This window comes from Schistocerca nitens, chromosome 1, assembly GCF_023898315.1.
Source record: "Schistocerca nitens isolate TAMUIC-IGC-003100 chromosome 1, iqSchNite1.1, whole genome shotgun sequence".
In the NCBI taxonomy this organism is placed as follows: Eukaryota; Metazoa; Arthropoda; class Insecta; order Orthoptera; family Acrididae; genus Schistocerca; species Schistocerca nitens.
The window spans coordinates 303319853-303340377 of NC_064614.1; the positions used below are offsets into that span (position 1 = coordinate 303319853).

General features: G+C 39.7%; 1 protein-coding gene across 2 annotated transcripts in view; it reads left to right on the plus strand.

Annotated features, from left to right (window-relative positions):
• LOC126248395 (serine/arginine-rich splicing factor 11-like) overlaps nt 1-19400 on the plus strand; it is a 33800-nt gene extending 14400 nt beyond the window's left edge. Inside the window, exons 1-2 of one of the 2 annotated variants that reach the window (XM_049949346.1) lie at nt 7310-7437; nt 13708-19400. In XM_049949346.1, the coding sequence (XP_049805303.1) occupies nt 7397-7437; nt 13708-15862 (2196 nt within the window). In that variant the 5' untranslated portion in view covers nt 7310-7396 and the 3' untranslated portion in view covers nt 15863-19400. Of the gene's footprint in view, nt 1-7309; nt 7438-13707 lie in introns of those variants that run through there. The other variant, XM_049949354.1, reaches the window with a different exon arrangement.
• Nucleotides 19401-20525: the final 1125 nt, after the last annotated feature.

Here is a 20525-nt window from a genome sequence, read left to right on the forward strand (position 1 = left end):
GCATACTTCACTGTTTTCACTTAATGTTTTAGTATAGACTTCATCGTTGCACACTTTTGATCATGAAAGAATACATTCACAATCATCCCAAGTATGTTGATCTGATGACCCACCTATGTTAACACAACTGTCAAGTCACTGCTTTCTAAATATTTGTTTTATAAATCTACCTGCTTAAGAAGGTGGAGAGAATTCAGTTATAATGCTGATGATGCCAGTAAACAGGTCATATGACATATTATGATAACCACAATATTGTGACAAGGATAGGGTGCTACTCACTGTAAAGATAGTGAAAATACAGCTAAACATTGAACTTTCAGCCAAAGCCTTCTTCAGAAAGAAAACACACACAAACACAAGCAAGCACATCTATGCACATATGACCACTGTCTCTGGCTGCTGCAGACAGAATGCAACTGCATCACATCAAATGGAAACAGCAGACCAGATCAGGGCAGTGAAGGGGCGGAGCAGGGGTGAGATGGGGAGAAGTCAGTGCTGCCTTGTGGAGCATCCAGGGACTAGATGGTAGCAGGACAAGGCTGCCAGCCAAAGTGTCGGGTGATTTTATTTTTTATTCATTTATTTATTTTTTTTTTTTTTGGGGGGGGGGGGTAGTGGGGAGTGGGGAGCAGAAAAGGAAAGGAGCAGAGAATGGGAAAAGACCAATAGATGGATTGGCAGAGAGTGGTATCCAGTGAGGGTGAGGGGATGTGAATTGGGAGGTGGTGATAGGACAGAGTGTGGAAACTGTTGGATGGAGGGTGTGGGGGCAGTTACAATATGTTGAGGCCATGATGGTTGTATAAGCAGAGAATGTGTTGCAAGGATAGCCCTCATCTGGGCTCTTCGGAAAAATTGGTGATGGAGAAGAGGATACTGATTGTCCACGCTGTGAAGCAGCCATTGAAATCGAGCATGATATATCCAGCTGCATGTTGTGCTACAGGATGGTCTACTTTGCTCTTGGCCACAGTTTGGTTATGGCCATTCATCCTGGGTTGACAGTCATCCCAATCTAAAAAGCTATGCAATGATGGCAGCAGAACTGGTATATAACATGGCTGCTTTCGTAGGTGGCCTGCTCTCTGATGTGATGGGATAAGCTTGTGACATGACTGGAATAGGAAGTGCTGGGTGGGTGGATGGCATAGGTGTTGCACCTGAATCTTCTGCAGCAATATGATCTCTATAGCAAGGGGCTGGGATTGAGTGGCGTAGAAATGGACTAGGATGTTGAGGTTGGATAGGTGACAGAACACCTCTTTGAGAGAGGAAGGAATGATTTTGGGTAGTGTGTCCCTCATTTCAGAGCGTGATGATAGATAATGAGAAAGTGCTAATAAAGGATGTGGTTGACTTGTTACAGTCCAGGGTGGTGTTGGGTGACAAAGGGAGCGTTGCTTTGTGTCAGGTTTTTGGGAGTGGGGGAGGTGGAGTGGGGGTGTTCGGGAATATGGAATGGTATTGGGTCTGGGGGATAGTGCCTGTCTGCACATGAAAGAGCATTCCTGACACCGGCTCTATAGGTTATCCAGCCTGCTGACATCCCACTTCCACCTAGTGGCACTATAATCCAACCCCTATCCTACCAACAGTGTTCCTCCTCATCAACCCCTCGTAGCGTCCATATCCTGCCCAGCTGACCTTTCCAAATTGACACATCCCCAAAACTCCCTGCTAACCCTCCACTAAATCCAGAGAAGATACATTTCCAGAAAACTTCTGATAACCTTTCCACCAAAATCCTCAGGCCCGAAAAGGCCTCACCTTCAGCACTACACCCAAATTTAGTATGTTAGACTTGTCAGATACCTGCTCTTCTCCTTCCGATCCTTGCAGTGGAACCATTTATTTGCCACCAATCCCTCCAACGAAAACCAATGCTATCCCAACATAGAATACTGCGTCTCCCAATTCATACCACCAACAAACTGTGATCCTACTCTCCTCCCAACTTACCACTTTCTGATCACTTTCCAGGAATTCCTTACCTCGCAACTCAGCAGTACCATCCTTCCCCAGGTACATTCCTAAAGGTCACCAACCTCTCAGCAGAAGAAAGGACAACCTCAAAACAGATCTTGACTATTCGCCCTACCTGCAGACAAAGGTTCCACAACTGTGTGAATTGTGGTGACTACCTGGCAGAAGACATTTGCCAATAGTCAGACTTCTGTACACCTAAACTCTGTCAGAGTGACCCCTACCAGAAATCAAACAAAACCTCCAGTGCCTGCTTAAAGCCTTACGCCCTTCCAGAACATCTCCCCTGAATCTGTTTCTGTCCTCACCCCTTTGACACCCTGCACCCGTACTTTCTGCATGCTCTCCAAAATCTACAAACCCAACAGCCCTGTGTGTACCCCATTGTAGCTGTTTGACGTGCTTCCACTGAAAGAATTTCGGTCCTCATTGACCAACACGTCCAACCAATTGCCTGAAATCTAGCCTCCCTCATCAGGGATACCAACCACGTCCTTCACCGACCCTCCATCATCCCTGCCCCTTTACCTCCTGAATCCCAACTCATCACTTTTAACACCACTTCCCCACACACCAGCATCCCTCATGCCCTTGCTTGCTGCTATTCAGTGCTACCTCTCCCAATGTCCTTTAGACTCCAAACCAACTACCTCATTCCTTTGCCAACCTGCTTATGCGCTACCTAGAGGGACCCTCCCTCCCACCACCACACCACCCCTGTGCCACACCCCACCCTATCAGTCCTCTGATTGGTTTGGTGTGGCCTACCACAAATTCCTCTCCTGTGTCAACCTCTCCACCCATGTCCTCAATTATTTGCTGGATGTATTCCACTCTTGGTCTTCCTCTACAGTTTTTACCCTCTACAGCTCCTTCTGTTACCATGGAAGTTATTCCCTGATGTCTTAACACATATACTGTCATCCTTTCCCTTTTTCTTGTGTTTTCCATATATTCTTTTCCTCTTCAATTTTACAGCAAACTTCATCGTTCTTTACCTTATCGGCCCACCCAGATTTTAACATTCGTCTGTAGCACCACATCTCAAATTCTTTGATTCTTTTCTGTTCCAGTTTTCCTACAGTCCATGTTTCACTACTATACAATGCTGTGCTTTATAGCCACCCCAAACCACTGGTCTGGTTCATGTTCATTGATGATATCATCATATTCTGTTCTCATTCCTTCACAACCTTGAAACTTCTCCCATCCACTTCACCTGGTCCTCCTTAACCCAGTGTGCTACCTTCCTGGGTACTGACCTCCTCCTCTCTGAGGGTTTCATCCACACCTTTGTCCACATTAAACCCACCAACCACCAAAAGTATCTGCTTTCTACATTTGCCATCCCTTCCACACCAAAATATCCCTTCCATACAGCATAGCCAACTGGGGATGGCACATCTGTAGTGACTTCAGTTTCCTTGCCCAGTATGATGAAGCTCTTACAAAGGCCTTCACAGGCAGGCACTATCCCCCAAAACCTAGTCTGCAAACAGATTTTTTATTTCATATCCCCACACACCACCAGTCGTCCCGCCACCCCTGAGAACCAGCTATAGAAGACTTGTCCCCTCACTCTCATTATGCATCACTCCCCGCCAGTGCAGCCACCTGTCTTTCACCATTCTCTGATCCTCCTCTGTTCTACTTCCTGTTCCCTCTTGACCCTTCCCCCACAGCCTCCTGACAGTGTGCCTTACTACGAACCTGAATGTAATATCCTTCAAAATAGAAATGGGTGTGAACTGACTCAATGTAATATTGTGTCAAAAACATAAGAGGTTAAAGATGGTAAACAAAGAACACAGTAAGAGGTTCTGAATTCTATAAATGGAACAGTCATTTTCTTGAAAGTAAGGAAGATTATTTGAAGTACCATTGGAAGACTATCAGTTGCAATGGTTTTGAGAAAAGGTTGAACTTAATGGCATTTCAAAACTGTGGTGAGGTAGAGGCAAAACATATAGCTTATCCGTTCTGACCATTAAACACTGTACTGTTTTAAAAATAATGGTTGGATTGCAACTACCACAGTGAAAAACCATTTTGCTTGTACAATTTACATTTATTATTAGTCATCTAAGAATCATCTAGTGGTAATACAATGAAAACAAATATCTCAAAATGCATTTGTTGTTGTTGTGGTCTTCAGTCCTGAGACTGGTTTGATGCAGCTCTCCATGCTACTCTATCCTGTGCAAGCTTCTTCATCTCCCAGTACCTACTGCAACCTACATCCTTCTGAATCTGTTTAGTATATTCATCTGTTGGTCTCCCTCTACGATTTTTATCCTCCACGCTGCCCTCCAATGCTAAATTTGTGATCCCTTGATGCCTCAAAACATGTCCTACCAACCGATCCCTTCTTCTAGTCAAGTTGTGCCACAAACTTCTCTTCTCCCCAATCCTATTCAATACCTCCTCATTAGTTATGTGATCTACCCACCTTATCTTCAGCATTCTTCTGTAGCACCACATTTCGAAAGCTTCTATTCTCTTCTTGTCCAAACTGGTTATCGTCCATGTTTCACTTCCATACATGGCTACACTCCATACAAATACTTTCAGAAACGACTTCCTGACACTTAAATCTATACTCGATGTTAACAAATTTCTCTTCTTCAGAAACGATTTCCTTGCCATTGCCAGTCTACATTTTATATCCTCTCTACTTCGACCATCATCAGTTAGTTTACTCCCTAAATAGCAAAACTCCTTTACTACTTTAAGTGTCTCATTTCCTAATCTAATCCCCTCAGCATCACCCGATTTAATTTGACTACATTCCATTATCCTCGTTTTGCTTTTGTTGATGTACATCTTATATCGTCCTTTCAAGACACTGTCCATTCCGTTCAACTGCTCTTCCAAGTCCTTTGCTGTCTCTGACAGAATTACAATGTCATCGGCGAACCTCAAAGTTTTTACTTCTTCTCCATGAATTTTAATACCTACTCCAAATTTTTCTTTTGTTTCCTTTACTGCTTGCTCAATATACAGATTGAATAACGTCGGGGAGAGGCTACAACCCTGTCTCACTCCTTTCCCAACTACTGCTTCCCTTTCATGCCCCTCAACTCTTATAACTGCCATCTGGTTTCTGTACAAATTGTAAATAGCCTTTCGCTCCCTGTATTTTACCCCTGCCACCTTCAGAATTTGAAAGAGAGTATTCCAGTTAACGTTGTCAAAAGCTTTCTCCAAGTCTACAAATGCTAGAAACGTAGGTTTGCCTTTTCTTAATCTTTCTTCTAAGATAAGTCGTAAGGTTAGTATTGCCTCACGTGTTCCAACATTTCTACGGAATCCAAACTGATCTTCCCAGAGGTCCGCTTCTACCAGTTTTTCCATTCGTCTGTAAAGAATTCGCGTTAGTATTTTGCAGCTGTGACTTATTAAACTGATAGTTCGGTAATTTTCACATCTGTCAACACCTGCTTTCTTTGGTATTGGAATTATTATATTCTTCTTGAAGTCTGTGGGTATTTCGCCTGTCTCATACATCTTGCTCACCAGATGGTAGAGTTTTGTCATGACTGGCTCTCTCAAGGCCATCAGTAGTTCTAATGGAATGTTGTCTACTCCCGGGGCCTTGTTTCGACTCAGGTCTTTCAGTGCTCTGTCAAACTCTTCACGCAGTATCTTATCTCCCATTTCATTTTCATCTACATCCTCTTCCATTTCCATGATATTGTCCTCAAGTACATCGCCCTTGTATAAACCCTCTATATACTCCTTCCACCTTTCTGCCTTCCCTTCTTTGCTTAGAACTGGGTTTCCATCTGAGCTCTTGATATTCATACATGTGGTTCTCTTCTCTCCAAAGGTCTCCTATATTTTCCTGTAGGTAGTATCTATCTTACCCCTAGTGAGACAAGCCTCTACATCCTTACATTTATCCTCTAGCCATCCCTGCTTAGCCATTTTGCACTTCTTGTCGATCTCATTTTTGAGACGTTTGTATTCCTTTTTGCCTGCTTCATTTACTGCATTTTTATATTTTCTCCTTTCATCAATTAAATTCAATATTTCTTCTGTTACCCAAGGATTTCTATTAGCCCCCGTCTTTTTACCTACTTGATCCTCTGCTGCCTTCACTACTTCATCCCTCAGAGCTACCCATTCTTCTTCTACTGTATTTCTTCCCCCCATTCCTGTCAATTGTTCCCTTATGCTCTCCCTGAAACTCTCTACAACCTCTGGTTCTTTCAGTTTATCCAGGTCCCATCTCCTTAAACTCCCACCTTTTTGCAGTTTCTTCAGTTTCAATCTGCAGTTCATAACCAATAGATTGTGGTCAGAATCCACATCTGCCCCTGGAAATGTCTTACAATGTAAAACCTGGTTCCTAAATCTCTGTCTTACCATTATATAATCTGATACCTTTTAGTATCTCCAGGATTCTTCCAGGTATACAACCTTCTTTTATGATTCTTGAACCAAGTGTTAGCTATGATTAAGTTATGCTCTGTGCAAAATTCTACAAGGCGGCTTCCTCTTTCATTTCTTCCCCCCAATCCATATTCACCTACTATGTTTCCTTCTCTCCCTTTTCCTACTGACGAATTCCAGTCACCCAGGACTATTAAATTTTCGTCTCCCTTCACTACCTGAATAATTTCTTTTATCTCGTCATACATTTCATCAATTTCTTCATCATCTGCAGAGCTAGTTGGCATATAAACGTGTAGTACTGTAGTAGGCATGGGTTTTGTGTCTATCTTGGCCACAATAATGCGTTCACTATGCTGTTTGTAGTAGCTAACCCGCACTCCTTTTTTTTTTTATTCATTATTAAACCTACTCCTGCATTACCCCTATTTGATTTTGTATTTATAACCCTGTAATCACCTGACCAAAAGTCTTGTTCCTCCTGCCACCGAACTTCACTAATTCCCACTATATCTAACTTTAACCTATCCATTTCCCTTTTTAAATTTTCTAACCTACCTGCCCGATTAAGGGATCTGACGTTCCACGCTCCGATCCGTAGAACGCCAGTTTTCTTTCTCCTGATAACGACGTCCTCTTGAGTAGTCCCCGCCTGGAGATCCGAATGGGGGACTATTTTACCTCCGGAATATTTTACCCAAGAGGACGCCATCATCATTTAATCATACAGTAAAGCTGCATGTCCTCGGGAAAAATTACGGCTGTAGTTTCCCCTTGCTTTCAGCCGTTCGCAGTACCAGCACAGCAAGGCCGTTTTGGTTAATGTTACAAGGCCAGATCAGTCAATCATCCAGACTGTTGCCCCTGCAACTACTGAAAAGGCTGCTGCCCCTCTTCAGGAACCACATGTTTGTCTGGCCTCTCAACAGATACCCCTCCGTTGTGGTTGCACCTACGGTACGGCCATCTGTATCGCTGAGGCACGCAAGCCTCCCCACCAACGGCAAGGTCCATGGTTCATGGGGGAAGAAAATGCAGTTATACACAGAATATGTAAGTATGATTTATGAGGATAGGACAAGTGGTCAACCAAGACCTTGAAGGAACAGTGCCAGCATTTGCCTGAAGCGACCAAGGATGGCCAGACATGGTGAACTCCACAGTCCCAAATATGAGGCCATGTCATGTTTACCTCTCCTTCCCTCTGTCCATCTGAAAAACTGGGTTAGTTACTGCTACTGTCAGCCAAAACCCTGTTTTCTTGTACCTTAGTGTTCCATTGTGTTGAGATGTTGCTAGTTGAACTTGCACTGAGGACACAACCATTCTTTCGAAACGTGGAAAAGAGCATTAACCTGGCCGTTGCAACATTACAGCTGGTTGTCACCTAATTCAATAAAGTTTGTCGTTGTTCCTTAAAATTGGATCAGAAATTTTGATGTATAGAAACATTTGGAGGTTGGTAGTATGTTTGTGATATGTCTTACTTTGGGGAAGAACCACATGTAGTATTTTAATTAGCATGTAACAGATTAATATTCCATGATGTTTCTGGCTTGCAGCCAGATGACATCTTGCCTTGATATTTCGATTGACAACCATTCGGTCATCTTTTGTACTTTGGATATTGCAGGTGCACAACATGGCTTTATATAGCAAATTGGTGTTGTGGTGGATGTGCATAGGTTTTCACTGCATTATTGCCCTCTGTTGAATTAGCACACTATTGAATATTGTTCCATCTGAGACACATTGTTGCATGTGCACCTGTGATGTAACAAGCACGCCCTTTGTTGAATTATGGACCTCTGGAGTTAAAATTCAGTGCTCAACATAACAAAATTATTGTTGGATGTGTCATTAGGCATAAAATACTCTATATTTGTGAAGAACTGGGAAAATCACAAGGTCCCCAAGCGTTATCTGGTTTAAAGCCACCATCGCAATTAATGAGATCTTCTGCCAAATTCAATTTCGTAGATTCCTTAATAATTGAATCCCAGAAGGATTTCATCATGGCCAAGCATTTCGTAACAAAATATGATGCATATTCAGAAAGTAAGTGTATTGTGGCCATAATGGGCTGTAGATTTTTTAAATTTTTTTGAGGGTTGGTAACACTGAGTAGTAGAGAGGAATCCCCTGACCAGATAAAACATTGCAGGAACACAGCAGTATGTAAACTCGCATTGCAGTGTCTAGTTGCACGAAAGATATAAGTAAGAAATTCTGCCAAGTGCGAGCCACCTACTGTGCTTAGTTTCCTGCTCAAAGACGGAATAATACCTACTGAAATTTTTTCCCAAATCAAAATGCAGCAAAGGTTTTATGAATAGAACAAGTGCATTTAAGTGGTGTAGGGAATGTGGTGGAAGCAGAACAAATGTTCAGTACAAACAGAGGAGTGACTTATAAATTCATGCAAAAAATTGAAGAAACTGTTGATGGAGACCACTGGGATTTGATGAAATTTCAGTGTTGTTTCCTCATCTCTCTAGAACTCTCGTATAAGACGCACTCAGAGAAATGCTGGGTTACCAGAAACTGTGTGCTAGATGGGTCCAAAAACAGTTGACCGAGCAGCACAAGAAAAATTGGATCAGTAATGTCCACGTGTTTCTTGAGCAGCTTGAAATGGAGAGTGAGGATTACCTGAACTCTGTTGTGACTGGAGATGAAACATTAGGGGCTCGTTACATGTCGTAGACAGAAAGACAGTTGTCACAGTGATGTCATATGAATTCCTCATACGGCAAAAAATTCAAAACCACAATTTTGGGCAAAAAAGTCATAGGTTCAGTTTTTGGGGACCAAAAAAGTAGAATTTTGATTGAATTTCTGCCTCAGGGGGAGACGGTCAACGCACAACGATATTGAGAGGCCCTCAGAAAAATTCAAAAGGAGCATTCAAAACAAAAGGAGAGGAATACTGATGAGACGTGTGTGCTTGTTGCACGACAATGCCTGTCCTCGCACAGTCTGAGCTGCCGAGGCGCTCTTGGGCTCATTTGGTTGGGATGTTTAGAACAACGCTTGTTTTGTACACTCGTTCGCCCACTTCTTGAATAGTGCTCAGCAGTGTGGGATCTGTACCAGATAGGGTTGATAGAAGAGATAGAGAAGATCCAACGGAGAGCAGCGCGCTTCTTTACAGGATCATTTAGTAATCGCAAAAGTGTTACGGAGATGATATATAAACTCCAGTGGAGGACTCTGCAGGAGAGACGCTCAGTAGCTCGGTACAGGCTTTTGTTAAAGTTTCGAGAACATACCTTCACCGAAGAGTCAAGCAGTATATTGCTCCCTCATACGTATATCTCACGAAGAGACCATGAGGATAAAATCAGAGAGATTAGAGCCCACACAGAAGCATACCGACAATCTTTTTTTTTTCACGAACAATACGAGACTGGAATAGAAGGGCAGACAGATAGAGGTACTCAAGGTACCCTCCACCACACACCGTCAGGTGGCTTGCGGAGTGTGGATGTAGATGTAGATCCCTCTGTATTTTTCTGACTTGATACCTTCAGATTATCATCTTTTCACATTCCTGAAGGCATATATGAGTGGAATTAAATTTTCAACTGATGAGCAGGTGCAGAAAGAGATTCTGAAATAGGGGAAGGAGCTGTTGGGAGTTTTTTTTTTTTTTAAAAGCTTAAAGAAGTTTGTGCCATGGCTCACCACATGCATTGAATGGGATCATGATCATGTGGAAAAACAGTCAACAATATCCTGTAAGTTTTTCCAAATACACTTTTTTTAAAAAAAAATAAGAATCTAGTACATTTATTTTCTGAAAATACCTTGTAATCTATAGAATGTCCTGTGGATACAGTGCTCAGCAATGAGTGACTTATTGGACTGTGATGTGGTCTTCTGGCTCCCACAAACGTAGATGATGCTTTACCGAGCTGAGAAGAGAGAGGCCTTTCTAGGTGGCTGGAAGATAATGAAATGTTTCTTTAGAATTCTGCATAATTTTTGTGAAATGTTTCTCATTTGGAAGGAACATCCTGAACTTCAATAGCTCCATTTACTCTTCATCATGTTGACAGTCACATTTACTCCTCTTTAGAGCTGTCCTAATCACTTGTGAAGAATGTTCTAGCCCCTTTACAAGGCTGTCTCTATTGCGCACAACATGTGTCTGGTGCACAAGCATATGAAGAATGATTACAGTTTTTGACGGGTGGTGACAACTAGAGGCCTGCAAGTATAGGTCTGCATGTGTGGGCTTATGGCATACAGAAGCTTGAATTATTATTTTCAAAACAGAAAAGTTTTCTCTCTTGTTTCGTTTGGCGCTCTTTAGTGGTGATTGAAAAATAAATTTTGGTAACAGGAAATTGACTGGAGTGCCGTTGATTAAAAGCAGCAGCCAAGTATAAAAAAAAAAAAAAAAAAGATGATAGATTGAAATTATCACACAGCACAGATAAATTTACTTCAGAGAGAGAGAGAGAGAGAGAGAGAGAGAGAGAGAGAGAGAGAGAGAATTAATAATTCAAGATTTTGTCAAACCTGCTTTGATACTGCTGGAGTGGACTAACTGCGCGCATTGTTTGTTGGGTGTATGCCGTTCATTAATATTACGCGTTATGCACAAGTGCTGCCCAAAAACTGCATTTACAGATCGGCGTAACATATCTCAGCGACACAAGTGGCTGTTACAAATTCAAACATCAATGATGTTTGGCAGTGGCCACCGAGCGATATGTCTGCAGTCTTGCAGTTCTCCTAGTCTGATAGGTTGGCAGGAAAGGTTAACATTATAGAAAAATTGATAAACAATAACATTTATTCATATATTGACAATTCTTTTCTGTAGATAAATACTTTACACTCCCTGAGAATGTCTTTAAAGTACAAGAGTGGAAACATCAGTAGAAAGCGGGCCTTAGGAGAGAGAGAGCCAGACGTTGCTCATATTCATATACAAGTAGACAACTAAAGACAAATTTACTGTCATTTTTCCTTAGTCTCTTCCTGTTCTAGATGCCCCTTGCATGGGTAAATATTCAAGAGACTTTGCTATGCTCCTTTCCAGTGCGGCTGATCATATAAAATTTGATTTTTGACTCCGCTTGTGCTGTGTCTGATGTATTATTTTCCAATAAAAAATACAATTTCTCTCATTTGCTAGTTTTTAATACCTGTATGCTCTCCCACATTTAAGAAAAATTAATTCCAATTTTACATTATAAGACAACTTAAAGACAATACACGGAATTAATACATAAAAACAGTGTTTCTTATGTAAGTTTACATAAATTATTTTAGTTTTTGGGGCTTAAATTTATTTACACATAAGAAAAACGTTTTTAGCTGTAATTATCCATCCACTTTCTGACTGAATAAGACATCTAAAAATGAAGCACCTACCTTTCCCACTTCCATTGTAAACTGGATATTGTCATGGATAAAATTTAGGTGTAAAAAATCAAGACAGCTCTTCCTTACCATGGTAACTGTGCAGGGGAGATAGTGGAGTGAATAGTATAACCTGACCCTGTTGTTGCGATCATACAGCAAAGTTAGCTTTGCAGGCAACAGCTTGCAGGGATGTTTTTTGCTATCTCAAGGAGCTTCTTGAAAATGTGTCGTGAAAGATGGCACTACTGGGTACAGGAGAAGGAAATCACGCAAAACAGTGTGACTGCTCAGTGACATAGCTGTGAAACATTTCAAGGAAAATTTGAGAGCAGATTTTAAATGTTGAAGATTTCTTCAGAATTGAATGTATCAAAATGAATTGTGAGAAGGCTGTCCAGTGGCATAGACTTCCTTCATTTAGAACTGGAGTAGAAAATACCAGTGGATGATTGCACCTTATATTCTCTTCTTTTTGCTGATGACAATGTGATTGTAGCTGGAAAGATAGAAGATGTGAGTTGCACATTTGATAAATCAACAGAAGAGTATGGTAAACAGGATATAATAATCGATATGAAAGAAATATAAGAGTGATACATTGAGTCTGTTAGGTACAAGACCTAGACATTATTTGAAAGTCAGCTTACTATAAAACAGTAAAAATATGGATGATGTAAACAACAGGAATGTTCACAGTAAATATGACAGTGTCAACTGAAATCTGTATTTGGGAACACAGATGTTATAAGGAACATGAAACATGTTCTCTACAAGACATTTACTAAAGAAAAACATTTATGAAGCAGAGAACTGGTAGCTAAGTGAGAGGCCACATAAAAAGTTACTTGTAGCTGGACTTGTAGCTGAAGGAAAAGCAGTGGTAAAAGTTGAGGGTATAATAGTATGTAGGATGAATGAAAATAGATTGACCATAAGGAATATAGAAAAGTCCCTTCTCCCACCACCAGACAGGAGGAAATGCAAATGAGCATATAGAAGTTGCTATGAAGGTGGTCATGAATCTGGCCATAGGAGGGCTACAAAGAGAGGATTTGCAAGGTAAGAGGAGTTGGAAGCTGGGAAGTGAGAAGCCGGCAACAGCCGTAGACACTTGCCCAGGTTTATAGATAGTGATGGAAGGTGGACAATAACAAAGAAGTAGTGCTAATAGATGAGCTACTTCTCTCCTCCCGCTGCCCACTTCCTCCCCATCTCAATCCCTTCTTTCTCCCTCCCTCTCCTCTCTTCTCCTCCTCTTCTTCCCTCTTTATCTGCCCTTCCACCTACCCCCAGGTTTGTGCATATTATTTTTTCCACTCTGAAGAGCAAACCTGCATTTGACAATAATCACTTCTTTCTTGTATTTCTGGTCATCACTCAATAAATTCATCTTTAAGGTTAATGGTCATCTGTCTAGTCAGTCATTGTGATTTTAAATACATAAAAAATTGTATTTCCTTGGCACAGTTAGTTCAAAAAGTCAGTAGAATGAGTCATGTCACAAAGAAATCCTGTACGATTTGATTTTTATCACAAGAATGTGTCTTGTAGCAATACATACTGTCCATATTCAGATATATCATGTTTCTATTCTAGTGTGTTCAAAGGTAACATCATGCATGAGTTTTGTGTGGGAAATTTAAATATTCATCATTAAGTTACTCTCAGAGGAGAAACCTGTCCTTGCTGTGTGATATAAATGGGTTTTGTAGATCAGCATCAACTTTTGATGTTTTGGTTTTCAGAGTTTTTGTATTTTTTCTTGAAAGTGAAAATTATATGTGTTATAAACCAATTCTATTATCTTTGTTCACTTTAAGAGTATTCACGCAATAGCTCAGCTAGTGAAAATATGTCCAGTGACACCTAAGTTTGTAGTTTTATGTGATCAATAATGTTTAGTTGTTATTTATTTATTATTAATACTGTATCTTTTTTTTGCAGGACTGTTGCACACATGAAGATGACGGCAGGAAACACCAAAGTTGTTCAAATAACAAATATTGCGCCACAGGCAACAAGAGATCAAATGCAAACATTATTTGGATATTTAGGAAAGATAGAAGATATTCGCCTATATCCTACAATTCGTGATGTTGCTGTTCCTGTACAGTCTCGCATTTGCTATGTGAAATTCCATGATCCAGTTTGTGTTCAAGTTGCACAGCATATGACAAACACAGTGTTTATAGACCGTGCACTTATAGTTATTCCATTCCAGAATGAAATTCCAGATGAACAGAAGGCGCTGGAGCTAACAAATCAAGGAACCAGCCTTTTTCCAACAGCAGAACCAAAACTTCCACCAAATGTAACAAATCAGCTGGAGGGTGTACCACCAAACCAAGTTATTACCACGCATGATCCAAAACTGATTGCCAATGGTCTACCGCCATATCCTCCTCTTCCGGCAAATTTAGACTCGAGGAAAATAGAGGAGATACGGAGAACATTAATTGTAACAAATATTGAACAGTCTTTAGGTGCGCAAGATCTGATGGAGTTTTTTTCCACTGCTGGCGAAGTGAAATATATGAGATTTGGTAACAGAGAAGGGGATATGGAGCGATATTTGCTTATTGAATTCACAGATCAGGCTACCATCATTCCAGCACTGAAACTTAGTGGGAAAGATGTAAATGGAAGGCCGATAAAAGTTTATCACTCGACACAAGCTATTGTGAAACCACAAGCTAAAAGTAATGAGGCTGCACAGAAAGAAATTGAGGAAGCAATGACTAGAGTAAAAGAAGCCCAGAATTTAATTTCAGCTGCCATTGACCCTGTCATTGGTCTACTAGCAAAGGAAAAAAAACGAAGTCGCAGTGGATCTAGAGGGCGACGATCCAGGTCACTTTCCCGCGGAAGGAGGAGATCAAGATCCCGTAGTAGAAGATCACGTTCAAGATCAAGAAGACGATCCCGCAATAGGGGCAGATCAAGATCTAGGCGTTCACGCTCTAGATCATCGAAACATTCACGCTCAAGGTCAAGGAAGAGGAAATCCCGTAGTCCAGGAAGAAGGCGCAGAAGCCGCTCTAGAAGTCGTTCTAGAAGCAGAAGACGCTCACGTTCCAGATCAAGGAGGTCAAAGTCAAAATCTTCAAAAAGTCATGATAAATCAAAGGACAAGAAAGAAGACAAGAAAGACTCCAAAAAAGAGAGCTCAAAGAAGGATAAAGAGGCTGACAGTGAGACCAAAGCAGACAGCTCAAGCAATGCAGAAAAGGAAACCTCTGATCAAACTGCTATACAGAACTCTGACACAAAAGATCACGATAAAGATAAAGATCAAGATAAGGATAAGGATAAGGACAAGGACAAAGACAAGGACAAGGACAGGGACAGGGACAAAGAAAAAGACAAAGATAAAGATAAGTCTAAAAGTAGAAGTAAGGAGAAAAGTAAAGAAAAGAGTTCTCGTGAAAAATCAAAATCATCAAGAGGAAGATCATCATCACGTTCAAAGTCACGACATCGATCTCCACGGAGAAAAAGCCGTTCGCCAAGGAAGAAAAGCCGATCTCCTTCTCGAAGAAAAAGCCCATCTCGACGTAGAAGTTCATCTCGGTCCCGCAGAAAAAGTCGGTCACCTCGCAGAAGTCACAGCAAACATTCGCCATCACGTAAGCGGTCCCGAAGTCGCTCAAGATCCAGAAGAGATTCTGACAAAAAGAGAGAGAAAGAAAAGAGCAGTGATGACAGGAAAGACAAAGACAAAGATAAAGACAGAGAAAGCGATAGGGACAAGAAGAAGAAAGATAAGAAAGAACACTCGGAGAAAGAAAGTGATTCTGGATCCTCTTCAAAAGTTCCACGGAACTATGATGAGGAGGAAGAAGGTTTTGATACAAATGAACAGGATAAAGGGGATAAAAGTGTCAAGAGTAATACAAAAGCTGTTGAACAGAGCAACACGAGAGAAACAGTTGCTAACAAAGGTGTTTCAGAAAATGTGGGTGATGGAAACTCCTCTAAGGCTGATGGACTATCAGATGGAAAAGATAGTAGAACTCCAAATGGGAAGGCACAGCAAAGGGAGATGCAGGAGGCGGGACAAAGTGATGCAGATGATATGGACATTTCTACTTCTCCTTAGCGTTTTTGGTACATCCATAGTTGTCTGTGAAATGGAAGAAATATACAGCAGCTTGAACATTTTGTGAGGAACTACATGATTACTGTAAAATTATGTGCAGTTTGTTAGAAAGTGATAAAATTTTTATTATATGTATTCTTACATATTTGTAAGTTAAAGGAATTCATTCAACCTCAAAAATGGTACTGTTCCATTTTTTCATATTTTTGTTGCTTTTAAGTGATGTGCTGTAGAATAAAAGGAGGATTCTATTGTATTTCTGAAACGCAGTGCACCTATAAAGAGGTTGAGCCAGTAGTTGGAAGCTTTTTGGGTCTTATTTCATTTGTAATTTACTACTGTGCTATTCATAACTGAATCTTTCAATACTGCAACAGATGAGGCGCATATTTCAGTTTTCAGTTGATTAATGTGTTTTGCATGTGTATACAATTGATTAGTAATAATCCACTTGGTTTGATTCTGTGTTTAAGAATACCAAATTGTGAATTACTAAAGAAGCTGGAATGGATCAGTGATACTTTGGTTTTGTGTTTTTATATACACCAAAAACATTTTATGAACACTGTGTAAATTGGTGTGAGCACTGTGAATAAAATGGGTTGTAAAAAAGTCTAAACATCTAAATGAGATTGAAAATGTTGAATTTTATAATTTTACACCATTTTTTTAATAAGAGAAAACTAGATAGCATGTTATTGTGACATCTTTTTGGTTTAGGGCATAGCATTTGCTGCATAAAGTGTCAGTGATGTATGTATGTGTATACTACTAAAACCGGTCAGAATGTAATTACTCTGTAAAACATTAAAATTCTATTAATGTTTCTATAGATTTTACCTGGGATCCTTTGAAGAAATTCTGTGGCGCTCATTTGTGGTTTACCTTGTATGTGACAGTACAAGTAACATGCTAAAAATAATACAAAATATGGTAATTTTATGTTAAAAATTAATTTTTTGTGAAAGAATTTATAGTCAAGTTGTAAATATGAATTGAATATAAACTGTAAAATTTTGTGATATGAAATTCCATTGCTGTATATAAATAACACACTTTTGTATGTAAATATTGCATTTCTGGTGAAGAAAATGTTTATAAACTTAAAGAGGAGAAAGAATTTTAATGCTACAGAGAGATTAGTGAAAATAATTTGGAGTCGCCTAGTCTGAAGTGGATTGTTAGAAATGCAACTGCAACATTAGACTCATTACGTATTGACCATACGTATGTAGGTTGTTGAAATTGAGAGAATATTTGAGATGAAGCACAATAATAATACAAGTAGTCATTGATGATTTAAATGGTAATGTTGGAGGAGTTTCAGATTTAAAAGATTTGGCTAGCAATATACCTATTTCCTATCTTCACAAGTTATGGTACCAGATGGTAGTGAACTGGACACTTATAGACTTCAGCAGATTAAGAGGCTCATTGTAAAAGAGGGATCTGATATTTGAAGATATGTCCTACCATTAAGGTAGTGTTGGTATTTTGCAGGCATTCTGATACTTGGAAAAAGATTGAGAAGTTGCTATAATCATACTTTTAATCATTGTGCACCTAGGTGACATAATTTCTGTTTATGTGGTCCCTGTGAGTCCATAACAACATGAAACATTGTGTGCCTCATTAGTACTTCATTGTATAAGACATACTTTGTGCATAGGAATATTATTTACATGTCAGAACCCCTCCAGATGATTACCTTCCAGTCACTTATTGTCTCTGACATCCCTATTCATTGGTATTAGAGACAGAGACAGAGAGAGAGAGAGAGAGAGAGAGAGAGAGAGAGAGAGAGAGGGAGAAAAGGGGTCAATCAACATGAACATTTAATATTATCTGTGTAACTGCTATTGTACTTAGCAGATTTACTTAAACGAAATATTGAAATACTGTGTTTGAGCATAGAGTTCTGTGTAGGATCAATCCCCCTCTGTAAGATGTGGAAAGAGGAATAAGTTTACCATCTCAGAGGTACAGAAGCATATTAGGAAATATTTTCTGAAGACATTTGTGGGGAATGAAACTTTATGTTGAAGTGAATGTGAAAAATAAGTAGTTCAGACAAGAAGAGGTTAGAAGCTTGTGAAATGTAGCACAGACAAATTGTAAAGATTAGATGGTTAGGTTGAATAACAAATGAACAAGTACTGAATTTAATGGAAGGAAAAAAAAATTGTGGTACAAATTGAGTGAAAGGAGGATTGTTTGATAGGACACTTCCTAAGAAGACGACGACAACAGAAGTGTGTTGTGGCTTATGATTTGTGTCTGTTTCATAGTCAGAATTTAGTGTATGATGAAGTATATTTAGTTCAGTTCCATCCAACCCCTCCAACTGGTGTATGTGTGTGGGGATGACTGTCAGTTAACAATTGACTGAAGGTGAGTGCCTGGTTGTGAGACTTCTGACATGGTAGGCACTGACCACCATTACACTTTTTTCACACTGTGACCTCTCCTGGGTCCAATTGTTAGTACTCTTCCATCCTCTTTCAGTTGAACTTGACAGCTCCCATTGACACTTTTTGGCCTATGTGGTCATTGTGTGTTTATGTCCTTAAAGGCGGAGCATGGGAAAGTGTCTGGGTGTCCTTCCATGTCATGCTGAATGGAGCAGATGTTTTTTTTTGGTGGGGAAATTAAGGTCTTTAACATCTGCTTATGGTGCTGACGTCTGATTATCAGTTTGCACACATCATGCCTAATTGAGGTGGTTGTTGCAGAATTGGTAATAGCTGGATGGTAGGTAGAAAGTATACTTCTGTTATATGCAGTTGTTAGTTATTTTGATTATGTCAACATTTTTGCATGCTGCTGCTGACAGTGCAGCAGTCCCTGGCTCAATCAACAGAAGAGACATCAACTTAAGTCATACTGCATGACTGGAAAATATTTGGCTTACTACTGAACAAAAAATTTTAAATCTGTAGATTTACCTCTTGCAGTTTTGATAATAATCATACCAATGTTGTATAGGATTTTTTACGTACATGATTGACAACAGTTCCTTCAGCAGTTCCAAGAAGACACACAGAGAACAGTTTTACATAATAGAAAGTAGCCATGTGTATGGGGAAAAGGACTGCATAGTTCGTGAAATTGAATTTTGTTGAAACTTCGCATAACTCTTTTTACAAGTGGAGTTTTATACACTAACACCATGACTGGTTTGTCCAAATGTATGTAGGGGCTAACTCTCAAAGTGTCGCAAGGACAATTTTGAGGAATAGTTTCAGACAGGCTTGTGGACCTTACTGTGCATTTAGTCCATTTACAGAGAAATGTACATTTAGCTCGTTGTGCAGAACCAACAGAACGGGCCAGTCTTTTGTACCAACCAGTTCCTTCCATCCCACCTTTACTTGGTGATGTAGTTGAATGTCAGATTAATAACATGGAGTTACGGGAATTTAAGATTTTTCCATGGTGTTTAGCATGAATTTAACTTCTTGAAAAGTTTTGTCTGTGAATTCCGTCAAATAGCAACATTGTATAGTTTACGCAATAAACCGTATGTTGTACATGTTAACAGTTGAAATTGGTTCAGAGAATGAAGCAAAGCAAGGGTACACTATATTAATTTTTTAAATTATGTCCAGTAAACCTTATTAATGACAATTTGTGTTCATGGACAAGGTAGAGACCGAAGTCCATAACAGCGGAAGACAAGTAATACTTGACAGTGAATCATGTTCTGCTTCATAATAATTGCACCTGCACAGAATCTCCCCAGCAAACAATGGAATGGTATTCAGGTTTCCCATTCTAGTATTCACTTGTTTATTTCATCTTGCATTGGTTTGAATTATTGTGTCAAAGTATCAGAGCAGAGCTACTGCCTCTGATGATCTGTTACTGACAATAAGGTAAAAGACAGTTAATATCCAATCATGAAAATTGCATTGTATTTCTTTATGCTTAATCAGCTGAATAGTGCTTTATGTCTTAAATATAACTATAGTTAGTTCTCTTAATGCATTGACTTAATGTCAGAGATTTAATTGTTCGAAGATCACTTCATTAAATAGCAGAAAACATTGGTTGTGTGAGTAAGGTGTATCATGTTAATTGTCTCATTGTAATTCAGCTTTGAACCATGTCAAAGACTGGTAATTTTTTTTTACTGGGTTTGGTCACATTGGAGGTGGTATGCCCTTAACTTCCTCCAGTCTTTGAATTACTTAGCCAGCTAATTACGGAGTGACTTACAGTTCAACATGATTCTAAGTGACATTACAATTTAGAGAAATCTAAGACTGAACTGTAGATTGAATCCTAAACCATAGGATTTGCAGTCTGTGCATATTGAGCCACCTAGTTTAACAGTATACAACATCATGGTGCTGTTTACAATTGCTGCCGTCCAAGATTGTAATGTTCATTGAGATGGAGTACATTATCTTTTTATATCTTAACCAGATTGATTGACTTTTTTGTTTGATCCTATTCTGTTACATAATGTGCAGAGTACTTGCGTGTAAAATAGGACACGTAATTAAATCTTATGTCTTAGGCTGTGTGATGCAATATAAAACATCATGTTGACAAATATGATAGTTATGTTGTATACATTTTTCTCTTGATTTATATCTAGATCATGAAGTTATTTTCATTCTCTTTAATACAGGTTGCTACAGTACATGCAGGTAATAAA